Source organism: Oratosquilla oratoria, chromosome 22 (genome assembly GCF_046742065.1).
Source record: "Oratosquilla oratoria isolate Oo_2021 chromosome 22, ASM4674206v1, whole genome shotgun sequence".
NCBI lineage: Eukaryota > Metazoa > Arthropoda > Malacostraca > Stomatopoda > Squillidae > Oratosquilla > Oratosquilla oratoria.
In genome coordinates, this window is record NC_134798.1 from 46,455,354 (window position 1) to 46,476,382 (window position 21,029).

A 21,029-nucleotide genomic window follows, 5' to 3' on the forward strand; every position below is an offset into this window, starting at 1 on the left:
CGTTGCGGGAAAGGACTAATGACAAAAGAATTATATTCTTACCACAAGCCCATCAGCTGCAAATGCCCCGTTGGTTGTGGCCAGTGCCAATCTCGACCCTCTGTGACGCCATTCGCAAAGTGACGATGATCGTGGCACCAACTGGCCGGCGTATTGTTCACATGGTACTAATTGCAATATCGTCATCTTAAAGGAAACATGGTGAATAGAAATAAAGCAAACCCTAATTTGAATACCTGCAAGAAATATGAGCAAACTCAAGAAAAATGCATTGCAACTCTTTACTCAAACATCAACAGAGAATGTAATGAAAAATCAAGGCAAGGTGTGTGTGTGTGTGTGTGTGTGTGTGTGTGTGTGTGTGTGTGTGTGTGTGCAATTTACCTTGCTGCAATATACAGTAAAGGAATTTCACTCTTTGGTTCCTGTCTTTTCTCAATCTATCATACCTGTGTATGTGTATGTGTGTGTGTGTTTATGTGTGTATGTGAGGGTGTGAGTGTGTGTGTGTGTGTGTGTGTGTGTGTGTGTGTGTGCGTGTGTGTGTGTGTGTGTGATGTGAATGTGTGTTAGTGGTCGCCCGTGGCCACATTTGCAATGGGTCAGAGGAACCTCCTTCGTTCACTGCATCACGACGTCCTTGGCGTCGCGGCAGCGAAGAAGAACGAAACTGGGCGAAGACGCGCGGGAAAATGTTCCTCATCAAGATGCACCCGATGAAGAAGAAGAAGAACCGAGGCTGTAGGATTGCGGAAACCCAGTCTTCGTTGAACCCTTGTCTCGGCTGGACGGTTGGCACCCCTGACGCTCTGTAGCTACGGAGATCGAGAGTCATTCATACTTCTGCAGTTCCTCGGGTACTTCGAGATACAGCGTCGGTCTTCCTCCTCCTCTTCCTTCCTCTGCTACACCCGCAGAATGTTCGCCAAAGGGGTTCTTCTCTCCTCTCTCGTCGTGGCACTGTGCCTCATCCTGGTCAGCGGTAAAGGTACGTTCTCCTCGGTGTGATTATTAAAATACCACAGCCGTTAATGGCGGTTGATGAAGAGCATCCTACTACCAGGCATCTTCATTATTTGGGTAAACGCGTTGGTTGTAGGTTCGGTGAAAATGACCAACCTCGTTTTTTTGGAGCTCGAAGCAAAACAACCCCATTCAAAAACAAAGAATTAGTGCTCTACACAATCATTAGACGATCGTCGCTGAGGCATGAACGATTATCGTTGAACGATAATCGCACCGAACAAAACGTACCTTGAGGACACCTTTGCACTGAGCCACACCTTTCCTCGTTTTGTAGAGATAGGGCGCGTCGTCAGAAACAATAGACAAATGCGCATTGTTAGGACGGGCCGCGGGGAAGATTTAGTTGTCCCTTGCACGGGTCGACGCTCCAAAAGTGGTTATGTAAGTATGCAACGCATGGTCTCAGACCATAAGCTGCATGTTGATGGGAGGTTGTTCCTGCTTGGTTTGAACGGTCTTCGGTCATGGTGAAGTGGCGTAGATCGATTTCTTTGAAGAGAATTTTCGTGATGGAGTCTGGCTTGCTTCTAGTGGATGTGACAGTATGTCTCTTCTTGGTGTGGCGTTGGATGGTACCGTTTTGGAGATGGAATAAGAGTCGGTTTGACAACAGAGTTGTAGAGACATAAGAGGTCGTCAGGGCATAAGTATAAGAGGGTCTGGAAAGAGAACTACAACTATAACCCTAATAACTGGGGTCATTACTTGCAAGTGGTTAAGGTACATTTGAAAGTCAAAGGGAGGAGTTTGACATTTTGTTTCTGAGAAAGGTTGGGCAATTTCGAGTTTGGGAGTGTGGTGGGGAGTGATGAGGCGGCAAACGGAGAAAGAAGTGACTCTGCTGGTAGGTGATGAGATAGAAAAAACACGTGGTGGAGTGCAGGAACGTGTCTTCAAGGTTAATGTGGGTAAAGGTGAAACTCAGACAGGAGATGTGGGTTTACGTGGGTGCATATGGACCTATTAATGACAAAGGTGAAGGGGAAATGGAGTTTTTTATTGGATAGATTTATGTGAATATTTAGAGATTTTGGGAGCAATATGAATGTAATGATGTTGAGGGATGTTAGAGTAGGGGATGAGCCAATAGATGGAGTAGTAGGGAAAGTTGTGATGCCAGGTAAGAATGTTATTGGAGAGATGCTGCTGGAGATGTGCTTAAAAAGGGGGTTGAATGACACAGTATTTAAGAAGAGAGCCAAACATAAGTATACATGGGAAAGGGTGGTGGACGGAAGGGTGGTTGATAGGAGACTGATAGACTATGGTATCCAAAGGAAAAATAAGAAGATTTTTGGACGTTCATGTTTTTAGGGGAAAGAGTGAGAGAGTGCCAGATCCTTTTTTTGGTAGAAGGGGAAGTGAGAGTGGAGGGAAAATGGACCAGGAGGGAAAGGGTGGAAGGTAGAGTGGTACCGAGAGCTAATAAATTGAATAAGAAGGAAAATGAGGAGTACCAAGAGAAGTTGGCAGAAGTGTAGGTAGTGAGGGATACAAGGGAAAATAGGAGTTGAAGAATGGTTATTTTTTGATGAAGAAGTGACAAACTGTGCAGAGATTGTATGTGGGACGAGGAGAATTGTAGTGAATTGAAGGAAGGACAGTGAATGGTGGAATGATGATGTGAAGGTAGTGGTAGATGAGAAGAAGCGATCGCATGTGGTCTGGTTGCAAGGTAGATCTAGGGAGGCTTATGAGAGGTATAAGAAGAGAGGAGAAGCAAAACGTAAAGTGAGGGAGACAAAGAGGAGAGTAGAAGTAAAGCAGGATAGGAATATGACAGAAAAAATAGTAAGAATATTTTTTGGAGGGAATTAAAAAACAGAAGAGGGGTGAGTCAGGTAGAGAGGAAAAGGTAAATGGTACAGCTGGACAGATGTTAATGGAGGTGAAGGCCGACTGGGGAAGATGGGTAGATTATCTTAGAGAACTGTTAAATGTGGAGGAGGTTAGGGAAGAATTATAAGTAGGAGCTAAGAAGACTGAGATGGGAAAGGGAAGTGACAGGGATGAGGTAAAAAGGCTATCTAAAGTTACGAAAGCTGGTAAAGTACCTAAGTTGGATGGGTGTTGTGAGGAATGTCAAACAAAGGGGGGAGTGATTATAATGGAATGACTAGTGAGAATGTTTAATGTGTACCTAAGGGAGGTGAGTGTGTCGGTGCATTGGAGGAGTGTTTGCATAGTTTCACTTTACAAAGGAAAGGGACACAAACATGAATGCAATAGTTTTTGAGGGATCAGTTTGTTGGACGTAGTCGGAGGGTGCTGAGAGGATTAGGATAGGAACAGGGGGAATATATGGTGAGCAACAGTGTGGGCTTAGGCAAGGTAGAGGGTACGTGGATACAATTTTTGTGGTAAGGCAGATTTGCAAGAAGTTTCTGGCGAAAGGAAAGGATGTTTTGGGGCCTTTATGAATTTGAAGAAGACTAACAAAAAGGTCAACAGGAAGGTCATACCGATAGACATGGTAAAGTAATGTCGGAGGGAAAGCCAAAGAGATTGATCACATACTTGTTAGTACTAACTGCAGGTTTTATTGGAGTACGGAATTCCTTGGGTCTCAAACTGCGTAACAAATACAGGAGAATCCCGAGATGTAATCCACCTTGGTTTCATCTGGAGAAGCTTAAGGATTGCGCATGTGCCCAGGAGTGCGGTAGCAATCTCAAATTGGTTAAAAGTACTTGTCACTTTTGAGGACCCTGAAGAACTGTGAAATACTTAAACGTGAAATTCTGAAAGCTGTCGAGGAGTGTGTTAGAGTATCCAAAGATGAGGAGTGGCGTGGCGTCGCAAGAGACACTGGAGAGTATAGAGTTGAGCCTTGCTGCCAGAATTACTGCGGCCTTGGACCAATACAGGACCCAGTAACGGAGGACTAGAAATTTTATGAGAATGGATAAGAAGAGGTAAGTCTGGGGAAACGCTGAGGACGTCGAGGGTAATTTTGCTGCAGATGACCTCAGGTTTGCTTAATGAACCCTGAAGAAAATCCGCTCCAAATCTGTGACCCAGAGGAGGAGCATAGTCCGAACAACTCATAGCCATGTAGCATTAGGGATGCAGGCATGAGGCCCCTTTGCCGAGTACTTTGAGCAATTGCTCATGGGTGACCCTCCAAGCGGACACCTTTAGGTTGCCGATCCACCGATAGGCGAATCTCCGCCTGCTCTGACAAAGGTCAAAGAGCCTGTATGTTGAAGGGTGGAAAGGCAGTTGGCATCTGTAAAATCAGAGCAGAGTTGCTGAAAGCTGGAGGCAAAACCATAATAAGCGGGTTCCATGCGGTACTGTTTGCTGTCTGGCAGTATGGTACCATTCCCTCTAACTGGAGAAAGAGTCTGGTCGTCCCTATCTGGAAGGGGGAAAGGGACCGGGCGAACTGCAACAAATACAGCGGTATTACATTGCTCAGTGTGCCAGGTAAGGTGCTGGTGCTTGTCCATCTGCTCCCGACACGGGTTCATGAAAATCTGCTAAAGCTTAAGAGAATTGAGCAATCTGACAACAACGGACCAGAATCTAGCACTTCGTATTCTTGTAGAGCGCCGGCTAGAGTTTCAACAGGGGTTTCTTGTAACTTATGTTGATCTCAAGAAGGCGTTTGACTCGGTGCATTGTGGGCTGCCCTGAAATCTTCTGCGGATCCGTGGGATTCCAGCGAGGCTTGGTATCTGGCTTATATTCTGGAACAGAGACTGCTGTAAAGTATGGAGAGGGCGTGTCCAGCTTCTTTCCTGTTGATTCTGTGGTTAAGGAAAGGTTTGTCCTGACACCAACACTTTTCAACGCCTCCTGGTTGCAGTCCAAGTGACGCGGCTCAGAGGGTTTTTTCCTCATCTCGTCTATTTTCAAACGTAGGGAGGGGGAGGGTCGCCATGTAAACGAAGCGGGCGGGACCCTCCTTTGGATAAGCAGTGTCTTGCTTCATTGTTTCCGACTCGAGAAGTGGGCGGGAGACGTGGATGGACTCACATCCACGAGAAGCTAAGATGAAAGGGAGGGGTGATGAATGAGAGTGGGATGGGTGAAGTGTGGGTGCATGCCTTGGTTGGGTACCTCCCTAATAAGGGGGAAAGAAGCCTTTGGTATACACTTCTGTGAAAATCGGCAATGGAATGCTTAAGTGATATTCGTGTGACATTTGTAATGTTGACAAGTTTCTGCTTGTAATCGAAAGTATTGTTAAGGCAGTCAAATGTCCTACCATCGATGATCGTGTGAACTGTCCTTAGATCTGTCAATTTTAGGCAAGAATGATATATCTCACTTGTTGATTTTTTTCCTTTCCTACTTCATATATGTCATGTGTTCTTTGTTCATAATTTTTTATGAAATATTCATACACACACACACACATACATATATATATACATATGTATATATATATATATATATATATATATACATATATGTATGTATACTGTATATATACAATATATACATAAATGTATATATATTTTTTCTTGCAACCTGATGATGATGTATGTTGATGTCGGAACGTAGCTGATAACATTTGTAATATTCTATTTATATATATAATAAGAGTGAGAAGTTGTGATCTAACTTGTAAGTGAAACTAAGATTCATGATGGCTACGTTTCTGAGTTTACACCAGATCAAGGTCACACACACACACACACACACACACACACACGCACACGCACACACACACACGCACAATACACACTTGGTATCTCCTCGTCGTACACTCAATAACGCCCTATGTCCGGTTCTTTATTTAGCAGTCGAATACACCATCTCCGAAGATTGCTTGAATTGCCTTTGTCAGGCTACTTCGAAGTGCAATCCGCTAGTAAATTGCACCACTAGTCATTGTGGCCCGTTCTTCATCTCTCGCGCCTACTGGGTCGATTCTGGGAGGCCTGTCCTTCTGAATGATAACCCTAACAGGGAAGGGGGTATGTATGAGAAAGTCTTTGTATTTATCGTTGTGATTGTATCGTTATATCACAACTAATACCACAGTCGGATCAGAAGAAAAGACTAGAAACGGGGAGTCTATATATTTTGACTGTTAACTGCAGTCCTCTTCAGTAGTGGACTGAAATATATACACTCCCCATTTCCAGTCTTCTCTTCTGCTCCGACTATGGTATTAGTTGTGATTTACAAATCTGTTACTACATTTTTCATCAGTGATATCATTGTATGTATACATATAGAATGACGTGTGTTTATGTGCGACATTGGTCACATTCATTCTTGATCTATCCCTGCAGCTTTTATGGACTGCGTCACAGATATGCCCTGTGCAGCCGATACAATCGACAAATACGTCAGGAGGTTCAGAAGAGTAAGTTCCTAAGAATGTTCCTCACTATGTTCTTCAACATGTTCCTTAAGTTCCTGGAGAGGGGGATTGTAACCGATTAATGGCTATACTCATGGCAGGGAATATAAAGTCTTCGGGGTTTCTTAATCTATTGGAGCGAGGATATATTTACAGCGTGGGGGTGTCATGACCTTCGGGGAGAGTCCCCAGGTGCTCCCTCTGAGGGAGAGTCTCGCCATGGCGACGTAGTCGGTGCATATATAAGTGGATATGCCTACCTTTGCATATCTGTGTAGGGTATACAGTTAGATCATAGGTTTGGGGTTTATACAATATTATTTGTGTGTTAGTTGTAGTAGTGTCTATTAGTATTAGTCGATGTGCCTTGCCATGTATGGATTATAGTTATGATTGTGTAGTTTGGTAGGTATAAGGAAATGGTTTGTATATGTCTCCCAGCATTATGTAATTGTTTCTGTAACTTTTCGTTGGGTGGTGGCGTGATGTGTGTTGTATGTCTGAGTCAGGGAATGTAGAGATCAGCAAGATTGGAGGTATTGGAAAGCACCAGTACCTGTTAACACTTTCTTGCATGTATGTGGATCACGTGTCAGGCATGTGGCATATTTTAATGGTTAGTAATGGTATATCGATACAGGGTGAATCATCTCCCCCCACCCATCCACTCCTTCCACATCCTGCAGGATGATTCTCTCCTTATACTTTACTCTGACTATTCTTCTTTTGGCGATTTTTTTTTTAGCCTGTCAACGCCTTCGCATAACGAGAACTGACAACCGGCGACTGCTCCATCCTCCTCCTACTCCAAAAGAACAAAGACAGTAGTCCATTTCTCCCAGTGGGACCTTTGGGATGACCCAAGGACCGTTGTCCATTATTTATGTATTTATGTATTCATGTATTTATTTGCGAATTAGTTTATTCTTATCTGTTTGACTGATTTTTTTATTTTTATTTTTTTTGGGGAGAGGGGAGGGGGTAGGAGGGGAGAGGAGAATTAAAGTAAAGATATTATTCATTTTCCTGTTATTTCATGAAGTCTCTGAGGATTTGTTTTAAGGTTAGGTTATTTTAGGCCAGAATAGGGTGAATATCGTTAAATTTTATCTGAAACACACACACACACACACACACACACCATATCGACGGTGACATAGATATGTTCATTTACGCTTTTTCTGTTTAATTGGTTAATCTAATTTGATCATTTTTCACGTTTATTTTTCAGACTGCATTCTTTTGTTTATTAATTTATAAATTAACTTAATATTATTATCACTATTATTATTACCATTATTATTATTATCATTATTATCATCATTATCATTATTGTTATTATTATTACCATTATCATTATCAGGATTGTAGTCTTAATCTCATAGAAGAGCTTGTCAGCATTGGGAATATTGAAAGTGAGTAGCTTGAGGTTACATTATGTCACCATGGCTGTTCAATGTGTACATGGATAGGGTGGCACGGGAGGCAAATGCAAGTGTGACGATTAAACAACTGGTTAGAGAGAGTGGACGGAAGTGGGAGGTGAGTCAGTTGTTGTTTGCTGATGACACTGCGCTTGTTGCCGGGTTAAGGGAGGGTCCGGGGCAGTTAGTGACGGAGTTTAGGAAGGTATGTAATACGAGGAAATTGAAAGTAAATGTGGGTAAAAGCAAGGTAATGAGGTGTGCAAGGGGTGAGGGTGGCGGTAAATTGTAGTTAAGTCTTAAAGGAGAGAGGTTAGAGGAAGTGGATAGTTTTAAGTATCTAGGGAGCTGGGAACAGAGGAGACGGGGTGGAGGTTGACTGTAGAGTGAGGGGAACGAGTAAATCTCCTGAGGGAATGAGAAATGTCATAAGAAATAAGTATCTGAGGATGGATGCAAAGAGAAGATTGCATGATGGTTGTGCCTACTACATTATATGGTACGGAAGACTTGAAATTTCCGGGAGGCAGAGAAGAGAAATCTAAATGTGGATGGATAGAGTAAGGAATGAGGTGGTGAGAAGAGCGCGGGAAAGAGAGGGAGCTGGGCATATGGAAAGAATGGGCGAGGAAAGATTAGCAGTGTGGTAGGGATAGGTGGATAGAATGAGCCTGAGGAGAAGACCGACATTGAGATGGGTGGATGGAGTGAACTTGAGAAGACCGACAATGAGATGGGTGGATGGAGTGAACTTGAGGAGAAGACCGACAATAAGATGGGTGGATGGAGTGAAGGGGGCCTTAGAGAATATGGAAACGTCTGTCGAACAGGGAATGGCTAGGACAAGAGATAGGTGTGAGTGGAGAACGGTTGTGAATGGGCAATAAATTGACGCAGCCGTCGTCTTCTCTATTTTCACATGAGGGGACGAGGAGCGAGGGTCGCTGTGTAAATGAAGGGGTGGAATCGTACTGTGAATGTGCTGTGTCTTGCTGCATTGCTTCTGCGGGCGGGATACAGGGATGACCCGTCATCCACGAGGAGCGAAAATAAAAGGAAAACAAATGGATGTTGGATGGGAGTGGGATGGGTTGGTGTGGGTGAGTGCCTTGATGACCTTTTGGTATATAGACAGAGAAATCATCTTGCTTCACAGTTTTTTTTTTGTTTTTTTTTTTATTTACATATTATCACATTTCTATGGCTGTGGTCTTAATTTACCAATATTTTTTCAGTTTAGCTTATTCCTCTTTTTTTAAGGACTGCAACGGCGACGGTGTGGTGAGCTGCATCGACTACGCCTACACGCACAGCATGGGTCCAAATGGGTGCAAGAAGTCACCACCGGACACTCCTTACTTCAGGTCACTCAATACATGTATTGAAAAACTGAAAGGACCTCACACTTTAGAAGTTAGCAATACGAAAGTTTAAAGGGATTCGGACACCAGAAAAGAGGAACCAAACCCATTAATTGGGCACTTAATCCCCTTTATAACCTCGTAGCTTTTTTCTGACCTGTGTCTTAATCCTTATGGTCACGTCACAGCCACCGGGCTGTGGATAACTGTGTCTGTGCGTGCGTGCGTGTGTGTGTGTATGTGTATGTGTGTGTTTGTGTGTAAGTGTGTGTGCGTGTGTCACCAGGATATTTTAATACTTTTGGCTAAGGACCACAGGGGCGCCTAGACTGAAGGAACCCAGTGCACCTCAGCATATTTTTATTTCATATTTTTTTCGTAGAAATATAAATAATAATAATAAAATTTGTTTTAATTCTGATCCCAAATAAGCTTGTTTATTCTAGGTGCCGTCATGCGAGCTTAATTTGCTGAGGGAGACTTTCCAGGCGATTTTATTCAGCCAAAGACAGGTCTAAAAAACGGCGAATTTTAGTGATATAATAGCCTTCATTTAACAATCTATTTTTTCATTTTAATATTTATCGTCAAGCAACTGCAACATACTAACTCGGCATCGCTCCAGGCGCCATCTCTCATCTGACAGGAAAAACAAGCGCTTGTCGTCCATCATTCCAATCTGTGCTTGTTAGTTGTCGAAAGTGGTGATGATGATAATATGGTTTAAAGTCACAAATTCCCCCCTATCGGGAGGCTAGGACAGTGCCCCCTACAGAGGACTTTGTAGCGCGGAATTCAATGAACCATGCCCTTGGTTCAACTTCACCGGTGGCAGGGTTCGAACCGCCATCCCCTCAACCTCCGCCGCAAATAACGACGCCCTAACCCGCTCGACCAGCGAGCTTCCAGTACTTTAGGTAAATGTGTTACTTTGTTGCGTTAGGCAGAGAACAATTGGTGAACAAAATACACAATTTGATAACGTTCATTAGAAGAGGGTTAAGTGCCATTAGACTGGAAATCAGCAAATGTGATCCCAGTCTATAAAAGAGGTCACAGAGAGGTACCACCGAATTGCAGACCAGTGATCTTTACCAGTACAATGGCGAAAATATGTGAGAAAATTATAAAGATAAATAAATAAATAAATGAATAGACGGATGAAACATCTAGAACAGCAAGGAATATTTATAAACAATCAATTTGGATTCAGAGAAAGTCCTGTATTACAAACCTACCAAGTTTTTACTAACGAGTGACTTATGTGTTGCATGAAAGTAATGAGTAGACTGTGCATACTTGGACCTGGAAAAGGCCTTTGATAAGGTGCTACACAAGAGAGAACTGACATGGAAACTGGAAAACATAGGAGGCCTCTTTGGAATCCTTCTAGAATAGATCAAATATTTCTTAAAAGACAGACGCATGAAAACAGTGCTGAGAGACGAAAAGTTAGAATGGACGAAGGTAATTAGTGGTGTACCACATGGCTCAGTCTTGGCTCCTGCAATGTTTCTCGTTTGTGTTAATGACATGACGGAAGACGTAAGCAATATGTAAACCTATCTGGTGACGATGCAAAGGCCATGAAGAGGGTGAGAAGCGAGGAGGATTGTACAATGTTGCAAAGGGACCCAGATGAAATAGATGAGTTGAGTCAAAAGTGATGAGAATAAATCTTAACACACAGAAACGCAAAATATTGGAAATGGACAAAAGTAAGAAAAGACCGACGATGGTTTACAAAAAGGTGAAATGAAATGATAGCAAAAGCAAAGGAGGAAAAGGACTTGTGTATCATAACCAAAGACGACCTATCACCTGAAGCTTACAAAAATAAATAAACAAATAAATAAATAAATAAATAAATAACAGGAGACCTACAATCTCTTGAAAAATATAAGAGCTGAATCTGAGTACATGGATGAAGACAAGGTGAAGAATACGCAGTGGTGATGTTGTCACCATACTTAAAGAAAAATATAAGAAAAAATAAGAGAATACAAAAGGCGGCAACCAAGATGCCCCCTGGTGTAAACAATATGTTATAAAGACTGAAAAAAAAAAAAAAACCTGGGACTGCCCACCTTGGAAGGACGAACAGAGGCGACATGATAATATCTGTGGAAACAGGTTTGGAGAAAGTGGACAGAGAGAAAAATACTGGCGCAAGAAGGTAAAAGAAAGTCAACAAATATAAATTTCCACATACAAGGGCAGATTTGTGAAATAAGTTGGATGAAAATATACCGCAAACTAACAGTAAAAAAATAATAAATAAACAAATAAATAAATAGATAAATAAATAGATAAGTACAAAAGTCAAAGCAAGGTTTGATAAATGGAGCAAAAGAGACGGGACCCCTTGAGCACTGCTTCATCCTTATATCTAGGTAAATAACAATGTAAATACACACACACATACACACACACACACACACATGGCTCGATGGTGTAGTGGTACAGCGACCGACCACTAATTCAGCGATCCGAGTTCCAGGCCCACCCAAGGGTGAAAATGTCAACATCGCTGCACTGCCAGCCGGCACTACAACTCTGTTGGGCAAGAAGTTTGGTGTGTGTGTGTGTGTGTGTGTGTGTGTGTGTGTGTGTGTGTGTGTGTGTGTATGTGTGTGTGTGCGCGCACGTGTGTGTGTAAGGTCACAGCATTACCCATTGATCGGGCCATATACGAGCTGTGAGCTCTCATCCGGAAGGGTAATAATTGTCGATCACAAGTCTAACACGTGATCTAAGTCAGTGGTGAAACACACACACACACACACACACACACACACACAAATAAATAAATAGATTAATTAATAGATAAAAAAAAGTAAAAAAAAGACAAAAAAAAAAAAAAAAAAAGCGGAAGACGAGTTCTTTACAACCTTTAACCTCTGTCTTCCCATGAATTCTTTTTGCTCTCTCGTCACAAAAAAATAAAAAATAAAATAAAATAAAATAAAAGATAGAGGATGAAATATAATTGGTGTTCTAATATACGTGCCCTAAGGATGTTACTAGAGCTGTAGAAATGCAAAGAAACGTGTATTTATGTTTTATGGATTTCGAAAAGGCTTTTAATACAGTTTGACATGAGGAAACAGTAAAAATGTTGAGAGATATTAGTTTAGACAATAAGGACATTAGATTAATTACAAGTTTACATTGGAACCAAAGAACTGCAGTCTACACTGATAAAACGGAATTGGTAGAAATAAAGAAAAGAGTGAAGGAAGTCTGCGTGTTGTCACAAGAATTATTTTCATTACGTAATCAAACTGTCATAAAAGAATTAGACGGCCTGGAAGGATTTGGAGGAAGAAAGATTACAAGAAGTGATGCAATCACTAGCTGGAGCATGCAAGCAGAAAGGTCTAAGAATCAACTTAAAAAAAAAACTGAATCAATGGGGATTACCAAGGGGAAAAGAGGAATTACAGTGAATGTAATGGTAGAGCAAAACAGAATAAATTTAAATATTTGAACAAGTGTGATATCGGAAAAGGATGACGGTGAAGAAGAAATAGGTGAAAGAATAGCCATAGCAAAAGGGACACTTAGGAACGTAAGGAAACGGCAGTCAAATATGAATATGAAGATGGGTATTGGAAAAAAGGATGCTGAAGTGTTTTCTGTGGTCGATGTTGATGTATGGATGCGAGGCTTGGACAATCAAAGAAAACGGCAAGGAAAAGTTGGACGCCACAGAAATGTGGTTTGAAAGAAGAATGCCCAGAGTCCAAGAGTTACGAATGAGGAGATATTGAGGAGAACCGGAGTGGAGAGAAGCCTTTTTAGATATATAAGAAGGAGACAGCTAAATTTTGTAGGAGAGAGACCAAACGCAGAGTATGGGATCCAATATATTTGACGTTTCGCCCAGCAGGGCTTCTTCTGAAGAACCCCTGCTGGAGGAAACGTCAAATATATTGGATCCCATACTCTGCGTTTGGCCTCTCTCCTACAGTGCTGTTGCAGTCGTTGCTGCTTTTACTCACAGCTAAATTTTCTTGGACACACCCTAAGAGGTGGACAACTAGAGAGAGTTTGTTTACTTGGAAGAGTGGAAGGGAAGAAAGCAAGACGAAGACCGAGGATAAAGTTCATGAAGAGCCTCATGAACTGGAAGAGTGCGCATGGTGACACAGATGGTGATGCTGGCGGAAGATGGAGGAAGTTGACGCTCCAAGATGGACGACGTCACGTGCGTGCGTGCGTGCGTATGTATGTGTGCGTGTGTGTGTGCGCGCGCGCGTGTCCTTGACCGCCCGCGGCCACATTTGCAATAGTGCAATGGGTCAGAGGAACCTCCTTCGTTCACTGCGTCATGGCAACGAAGAATAAGGAGTCTGGGCGAAGGCGCAAGGGAAAATGGTCCTCATCAAGATGCGGAAGAAGAAGAAGAACAGGAAAGAAACTGGCCGAAGATGCGTGGGAAAATTGTCCTTAACAAGATGCGTAAGATGATGAAGAAGAAACAGGGAACTGTCCGATGACGTGGAGGAAAATACTCCTCATCAAGAAGCAGAAGCGAAGCGTAGGTAGGACTGCTGAAACTCAGTCTTCGTTAAACTCTTGTCTCGACTAGACAGTTGGCAACGCTCACACTCAAGGGCCACTCAAACTTCGAGAACGAATCAAACTTGTCCAGTTCCTCGGGTACTTCGAAACACATCGTTGGTCCTCCTCATCTTCCTTCTGCTACGCCACCAGGATGTTCGCCAAAGTGGTTCTCTCATCCCTCGTCGTGACACTGGTCTGCGGTAAGGAAACCTTTGCACGGATCATCAATACTAACCAACACCTTTCCTTGTTGTATAGAAATCGTGTGACTCGTCACCAACCATATAGTCCCATTTGATGATGATGAAGTTTTTACATGAGTAGTAAAGCTTGTGTTAGGGTTGGAAATGGTGGGAGTGAGTGGTTTGAGGTAAAGGTGGGGCTGCGCTAGGGTTGTGTTATGTCGCCATGGCTGTTCAGCGTGTACACGAATTGGGTGGTACGGGAGGTAAATACGAGGGTGATGGGTAAAGTAGTTAGAGAGAGTGAAGGGGAGTGGGAGGTGAGTCAGTTGTTGTTTACTGATGACACTGCGCTTGTGGCTGGGTCGGAGGAAGATCTGAGGCAGTTGGTGACGGAGTTTACGAAGGTATGTGAGAGAAAGTAAACGTGGGTAAAAGCAAAGTGATAATATATACAAGGGTGGCAGTGAGTTGGAGGTAAGTCTTAAAGGAGGGAGGTTTCAGGGAGTGGAACTTTTTTAGTATTTAATGCCACGGTCGGCCGGGAATGGAAGGTAAGGGTGGATGTGAAAAATTGAGTGAGGGAAGCAAGTAAATGTCTTGAGGGAATGAAGAATGTCATGAGAAATTGATATTTGGGGATGGATGGAAATACAGTACAATACTGTATGGACCGAAGACTTAAAACTGAAGGGAGGCAGAGAACAGAAACATAAAATTGTTTAAGATAAGTGTTTCAGAAGTATGGTGGGGCTTACAAGGATGGATAGATTACGAAACGAGGAGGGGAGGAGGAAAGCAGGGTTGCAAAGGGAGGTGGGAGACAGAACTGATGAAATATTATTAGTATGGTTTGGGCACATGAAAAGAACGAGTGAGGAAAGACTAGGAAAAAAATGTGGAAGGTAGAGGTGGATGGGGTCAATTTGAGGAGGAGACCGAGAACGAGAGGGATGGATGGAGTGAAGGGGGCCTTAGAGAAAATAGAAGCACCTGTTAATCAGGGAAGGGGGAAGGTAAGAGATAGGTGCGAGTGGAGGATAGTTGTGAAAGGACATTGAATTGACGCGGCCCGAAGGGATTTCCCCCTGCATTGCTTCCGGTCCGGGCAGTGGACAGAGGACAGGGATGGCCCTTCATACACAAGAAGCTAAGATGAAAGGAAGGGGAGTGGGTGATGGATGGGAATGGGGTGGGTGTGTACCTTCCTTATAAGGGGGAAGATACTTTTGGCATATGAATGGACGGGACATTAATAATGCTGTGGAAATCAGCTTTGGAAGGATTAATCGATATTTGTGTGGTAGTTGTAAGGGCTGTACATACAGGTAAACTGGGAAAATATCTCGAGATTATTGGGCACGGGCTCATTAGTAAGTGCCGAAACAGTTTCCCTGATTTATGGTAGGTCACCTGAAAATATAGACAGGTTTCTGCCAATAATCCAAAGAATTATTGAGGCAGTTGAATGCAAAATCTCGATGGCTACGTCCCTGGACTTCTACAAGATCAAGTAAAAAAAATAATAACAATAAATAAATACAATGAAATAAAATAAAATAAAATAAAGTAAAATAGATAATTATAAGTGGTATATCGTCACTGTACTACTGACCCAGTGATGTCAAATGCCCGGTTCTTTATTCAGCAGCCGAATACACCATCTCCGACCAGTGCTTGGACTGTATTTGTCAGGCTTGTACGCAGTGCGACACGTCCTTCAACTGCACGAAGGAGCATTGCGGGCCCTTCCTCATCTCTTACGATTACTGGGTCGACTCCAAGAGGCCTGTACTCCTGCATGATGTACCTGAAAACGAGGGGGGTATGTATGAGGGAGAGCCTTCTCTCTTTTCGTTGTCATCATGTCATTATATGTATGTAGATGCATATATAATAACATGTGTCTGTGTGTGTTTGTGTACATGTGCGGGGATGGTAAAATTTATTCTTGATCTTTCTCTGCAGCTTTTCAAGCCTGCGTCACAGACATGCCCTGTGCCGCCGAGACAATTGAAAACTACGTCAGGAAATACGATAACGTAAGTTCCTCAACAAGTTCCTTAACAAGTTCCTCACATAGAGTAAGGAAAGAAAAAAAAAGTGGAAGGTAGAGGTGGATGGAGTGAACTTGAGGAGAAGACCGACAATGAGATGGATGGATGGTGATGAAGGGGGCCTTAGAGAAAATAGAAACGCCTGTTGAGCAGGGAAGGGGGGAGGCAAGAGATAGGTGTGAGTGGACAATAAACTGACGCAACCCCAGAGGGATTTCTCCTCGCCTTCTCTATTTTCACATGAGGGGACGAAGGAGGGAGGGAGGGAGGGTCGCCGTGTAAATCAAGCGGTGGGATCCTTTATGTGGATGTGCTGTGCCTTGCTGCATTGTTTCTGACTCGGACGGTGAGCGGGAGTCAGGGATGACCGTTCATCCACGAAGAGCTGAGATGAAAGGGAAACAAATGGGTGACGGACGGGAGTGGGATGGGTCGGGCGCCTACCTTGGCCGGCCACTTCCTTTACAATGGGGAAAAGCCCCTTTTGGTATATAGATAGTGTTAAATTACCGCTCTTTTTTCCTGACTTATTTGTTCTTACTCTTTTATCATTAGTCTTAATTTACCACTCTTTTACTCCAGATGTATTCATCGCTTTTGTTATTATTGTAATCTTGATGTACCCATCGTTCCAGTTTTTAATCTAAATCTTTTGATCTCTTCTTAAGGACTGCAATGGAGACGGCGTGGTCGATTGCATTGACTATGCCTATGCTCACCGTATGGGTCCCAGCGGGTGTCACATGACACCACCGGACAACCTTTACTTCAGGTCAATCAAGAAATGTATCAAGAAGATAGAAGCCCAAGAAAATTTCACTTATAAAAATATCCAGTTGAGGTTTTAAAGAATCAGATACCAGGAAAGAGGAACCAAATGATTTCATTGGGCATTGTCTCTTGGGAATTTGATCTTTTTAAGATAAAAAATTACTAGTGACAACGACATTAACATGATAATTTTTATGACAGTCACATGTAGAATTCGAACCAACTGCTTTCAGGCTCTGTGAAGGTAATCTTGCGAGTGGCCGAAAGCAGTTGGTTCGAATCCTACATGCGACTGTCATAAAAATATCATATATACATATATATATATATATATACAGACACACACACACACACATATATATACATATTCTGCTATTTAGATTTGTTTTAAATGTACTTGGTACGCATCTGTAGTGTACTAAATAATGTATAGAAATTAATCCATATATGCAAATATTCGCCCTCCCCAGGCAAGATCTTTCACATAAGCCCCTCCCCCCCGAAATGTGACATAGCCCCCCTCCCCCCACCCCTCCTCCCCTGGTGAGAACAAATTAATTTGAAAGTCCAATTGTGTAAAAAGTTAGGACCCACTGAACGCCATTTTCCAAACACGTCCACCTCACCTATATCAGCAGGTGCAACCCTGAGGGGCTGGCACACGGTCTTGCTCAGCTTCAAAAGTACCTCTTACACTTATATCGAGAGCTGATAACCTGCGACTGATCCATGTTTCCATACCGTTGCCGGTATTTGTGGGGCTGCGGTTTTGATAATAAGCTAATCAGTTAATCAATTAACTACTTAGTTCCAGTACGGAAGTAAAATATGTTTCTTGATTTTTTTGTGTCGCCAGACGATTTAATTTATACATAAAAATGTAACAAATAAAAAATATAAAAATTATTTCTATTTTTGACCCCAAGAACGCAGCTAAACGTATCGATTCTAGCTACCGTCAAGTGATTTTAATCAGCTGAGGTCTTCAGACTGGGCCTATGATCTTTCTCTTGAAAATGAATGAAATAGTAAGGGAGGCAGTGGACAAAGAAATGTGTTAAATATTAGATTTATATTGCCATGGGTCATGTTCGGGGTGGGGAGGATATTTGGGTTATTTTGTGACCCACTACATTCGCTTGCTCAAAGGGCACAGTACCGGCTTACAGTGTTACTGTCCGTCTGCGCATGCACATAAGTGTCTCCACATTATGGAGAGACAGAGAGAGAAAGAGAGAAAGAGAGAGAAAGAGAGAGGCTGCCACGTTTTCCTATTCAAATTTTCCTTCTGACGGACGGACGTTTGGCAACGTCGCATCATGGTGAAGGCCATTTTATTTTCCTTCTTCGTCTTTTCCTTCTTCTTCCTTTCTTTTTTAACTTTGTTTTTCATTTTCATTTTTCATATTTTCTTTGTCAACATGGAAAAATCAGAATTTAGCCTAATTGTACGTTGAAAACAGATTAAAACTATTTGTTATTAATTTTCTTCCCCCAAAACTCGGATAACCCGATATCCGGACAACCCAATATCCGGACTTTGGAGATCTGTCCAAACAGGAAGGTCATAGCCACAAGACCAAAGCATCTTTACTTGTGAAAAAAAAAAAATGAAACGCGACTAGAATCAAGAAGTCTATATTTACGAAAAAAAAAAAACATACGGGAGGAGAATCAGTGCATCTATTTCTATGAAAAAAAAGCAAAACACACACACACACACACACACATATATATATATATATATATCAACCACAATTCACTTTAATTCTAAGCCATCAACATCGAGAAACTTGAGGTACACATGCAGAAATTTAAACGTGGTACAGCCAAGGACTCGAACCTGCATTAGCACGTGACAAGTGATAGTGACTTAACGTATACATATATATATATATATATGTATATATATATATATATATTTATATATATATATATATATATATAAGATTTCAAGAAGTCTACAACAACAATGGTATTGTTGAGCTTGTTCTAAAGCTTTAATTTATCTTTTGCGACGAGTTTCTGGGCTGGTTCCAGGTTACTGAATAGGTGTCCAGAAGACATTTTGAAAATTTTATCTCCTTTTATTTCTCGATACGAATTTGCATCGAAAAACCTTCCATCAACATACAACTCATGCCCACAACCACACTTCCAAGCAACAGACGTACATAACACAAACAATAACAACCATTTCCGTGATCCACAGGAAAGTTGCTACTTCCAGGTACGCAGTGTTACGGATTACAGCCACCATAGTTCGACCTTTCCCAGTGGACCATGGACTACCTTACAAAAAAAAAAAAAAAAAAAAAAAAAAAAAAAAAAAACACTTACTCGTACGGGATTGGTAGTTGTAGGAGGGGAAGAGATATCTGCATGAAAATGAATAAAAAAAAATAGTTGTGTATGAAAAAGGTCTATTGCCACCAGGCGCTTCTTTAGGGATATTTATTGCGTGATGTCGTGGCTCAGGAGGCATGGAGCTGGAGGCTGACATCAATATCTGTGAGCAGGCTTTTTGGGGATATAACAAGAACCTAAACCAACAAAGTTAGAAAAGGAGTCGAAGGCTAAGTCGTAGGGACAGTCAGAAAAATGGAAACATTTGTAGTGGTACATAAACTGAAATGAGAGGATGCAGTAAGAGATGAAGTTGGAATTGAAATTAATTTCAGTAAGAGAAAAAGCTTGCGTAGATGTTCATGCATGTAGTTGTATTTTTTTGCGATATGCTTGTGTTTTATGCTACGTAGGGAGGGTTGTTGCCTCTACGCGGATATACATTCAAAGGGATATTTTATACATAGAAGGGGCGAGTCATATCATGGTTCTGGCCGACGAAACAGACTTCCTGAAGTAGTGTAGCCATTTTGTCGGCGAGAGGAGGACCTGTATGAATATATTCATATTCAGTTGAGTGTGAATATATACTATGTAATGGCACGGTACGGCCAGTATATACCCACCGTACCCACCAATTTTTGTAACTCCCTCCCTAAGGATGACCGAGCCAGGTCGAGAGATGTCTTGGAGAAAGGAAGGGAGATACATTGTTCAAAATATATTTTGGACACCTACTCGAAAACCTGGAACCAGCTCAGAGACTCGTCGCAAGAGATAAGCTAAAGCTTCAGTACAAGCTCAACAACGCCACTGTCGATGTACGCTTCTTGAAATCTTATATTTAACATGGCCTCCGTCTCCCCCCACCAAAAAAAAAAAAAAAAAAAAAAAAATATATATATATATATATATATATATATATTGATAAGTATTTTAGACAAACTATTTGGATGATGGAGAACATAAACACAGGGGAAGGCTCGGAACCCTAAACACTCTAACGTTTCGTTCGCGTAGAACTTCTTCAGAGAGTGTATGTAGAACTGCAATTGAAGTTTATGTACTAAATCTAATTATCTTTTCGGACACTTGGGAAAGGTCGTTTTTCTGGCGTGTTTTAGAATTAAAATACTAGTTTCTTTAGCTAAATTGATAAACCCTCCTCGATGATTCGATGAATTATTAGTAGAAATATATGCTGATTCAACAATTCTTCTAGTGAATTTATCAAAACCTTTATGTAGCACTTCAGCTTTTCTCCAGTTTGGTAAATGATCGAATTTTTCCGCATGAACTACTAAAGAATTAGATGTCCTATGTGCTTTTATGTCGTTTTTATGTTCATAAATTCTTTTTTCTAATCCTCTTGACGATTCGCCAAAATAAGCCATTGAGCAACTATTGCACGGGATTTTGTATACGACGCTGTTTTCGGAATTGGTTCTCTTTTCAGAAGTCTTTATTAAATCACCTATCCTCTTGCCCTTCCTAGATACGTTAACACGACGAGTGGGAAAAACTGTAACTTTCTCAGTATACAGAAAGGAAACAAACAAAGAGGATTTAGTACATTACTTCTCCGCACATGATGATAGGACAAAGAGTGGTATAGTAATAGGATTTTTTCTCAGGGCACTACGAATCTGTAGTAATGAATACCTAGAAGGCGAATTTGATTACATTATGAAAACCTTTGACAAACTTGGATATCCAGAGGGAATGTTGAAAAGAACAAAAAGAAAAGCAATAAATATTTACAATCGCGGAAAGAAAGAGAGAAATGATAAAAATAATACAAATTTTATATCAGTACCTGGCTCAGAAACGTCACCAATAATAGACAAATATTTAACAAAATCAGGTATAAAAATAGCTTAAATAACTAACAAGAGGATAGGTGATTTAATAAAGACTTCTGAAAAGAGAACCAATTCCGAAAACAGCGTCGTATACAAAATCCCGTGCAATAG

The 21,029-nt window shown here is 41.7% G+C and overlaps 2 protein-coding genes across 3 annotated transcripts; both read left to right on the plus strand.

Annotated features, from left to right (window-relative positions):
• The first annotated feature begins 776 nt into the window (after nucleotides 1-776).
• On the plus strand, nucleotides 777-9,530 carry LOC143037523 (invertebrate-type lysozyme 6-like). Its single transcript, XM_076205898.1, has 4 exons — nucleotides 777-988; nucleotides 5,778-5,954; nucleotides 6,276-6,349; nucleotides 9,031-9,530. Exons 1-4 carry the CDS (start codon nucleotides 919-921, stop codon nucleotides 9,202-9,204), a joined length of 495 nt encoding a protein of 164 aa, XP_076062013.1. The 5' UTR covers nucleotides 777-918; the 3' UTR covers nucleotides 9,205-9,530.
• Nucleotides 9,531-13,511: 3,981 nt separating this feature from the next.
• Nucleotides 13,512-17,616, plus strand: LOC143037249 (lysozyme-like). 2 transcript variants are annotated; one of them, XM_076205376.1, is made up of 4 exons: nucleotides 13,512-13,900; nucleotides 15,534-15,707; nucleotides 15,851-15,924; nucleotides 16,608-17,616. In XM_076205376.1, the coding sequence occupies exons 1-4, from the start codon at nucleotides 13,852-13,854 to the stop codon at nucleotides 16,785-16,787; spliced, it is 477 nt and encodes a 158-aa protein (XP_076061491.1). In that variant the 5' UTR covers nucleotides 13,512-13,851; the 3' UTR covers nucleotides 16,788-17,616. The 2 variants fall into 2 exon arrangements, with proteins under 2 accessions (XP_076061491.1, XP_076061490.1); XM_076205375.1 differs by having other exon boundaries at nucleotides 13,586-13,900; nucleotides 15,531-15,707.
• Nucleotides 17,617-21,029: the final 3,413 nt, after the last annotated feature.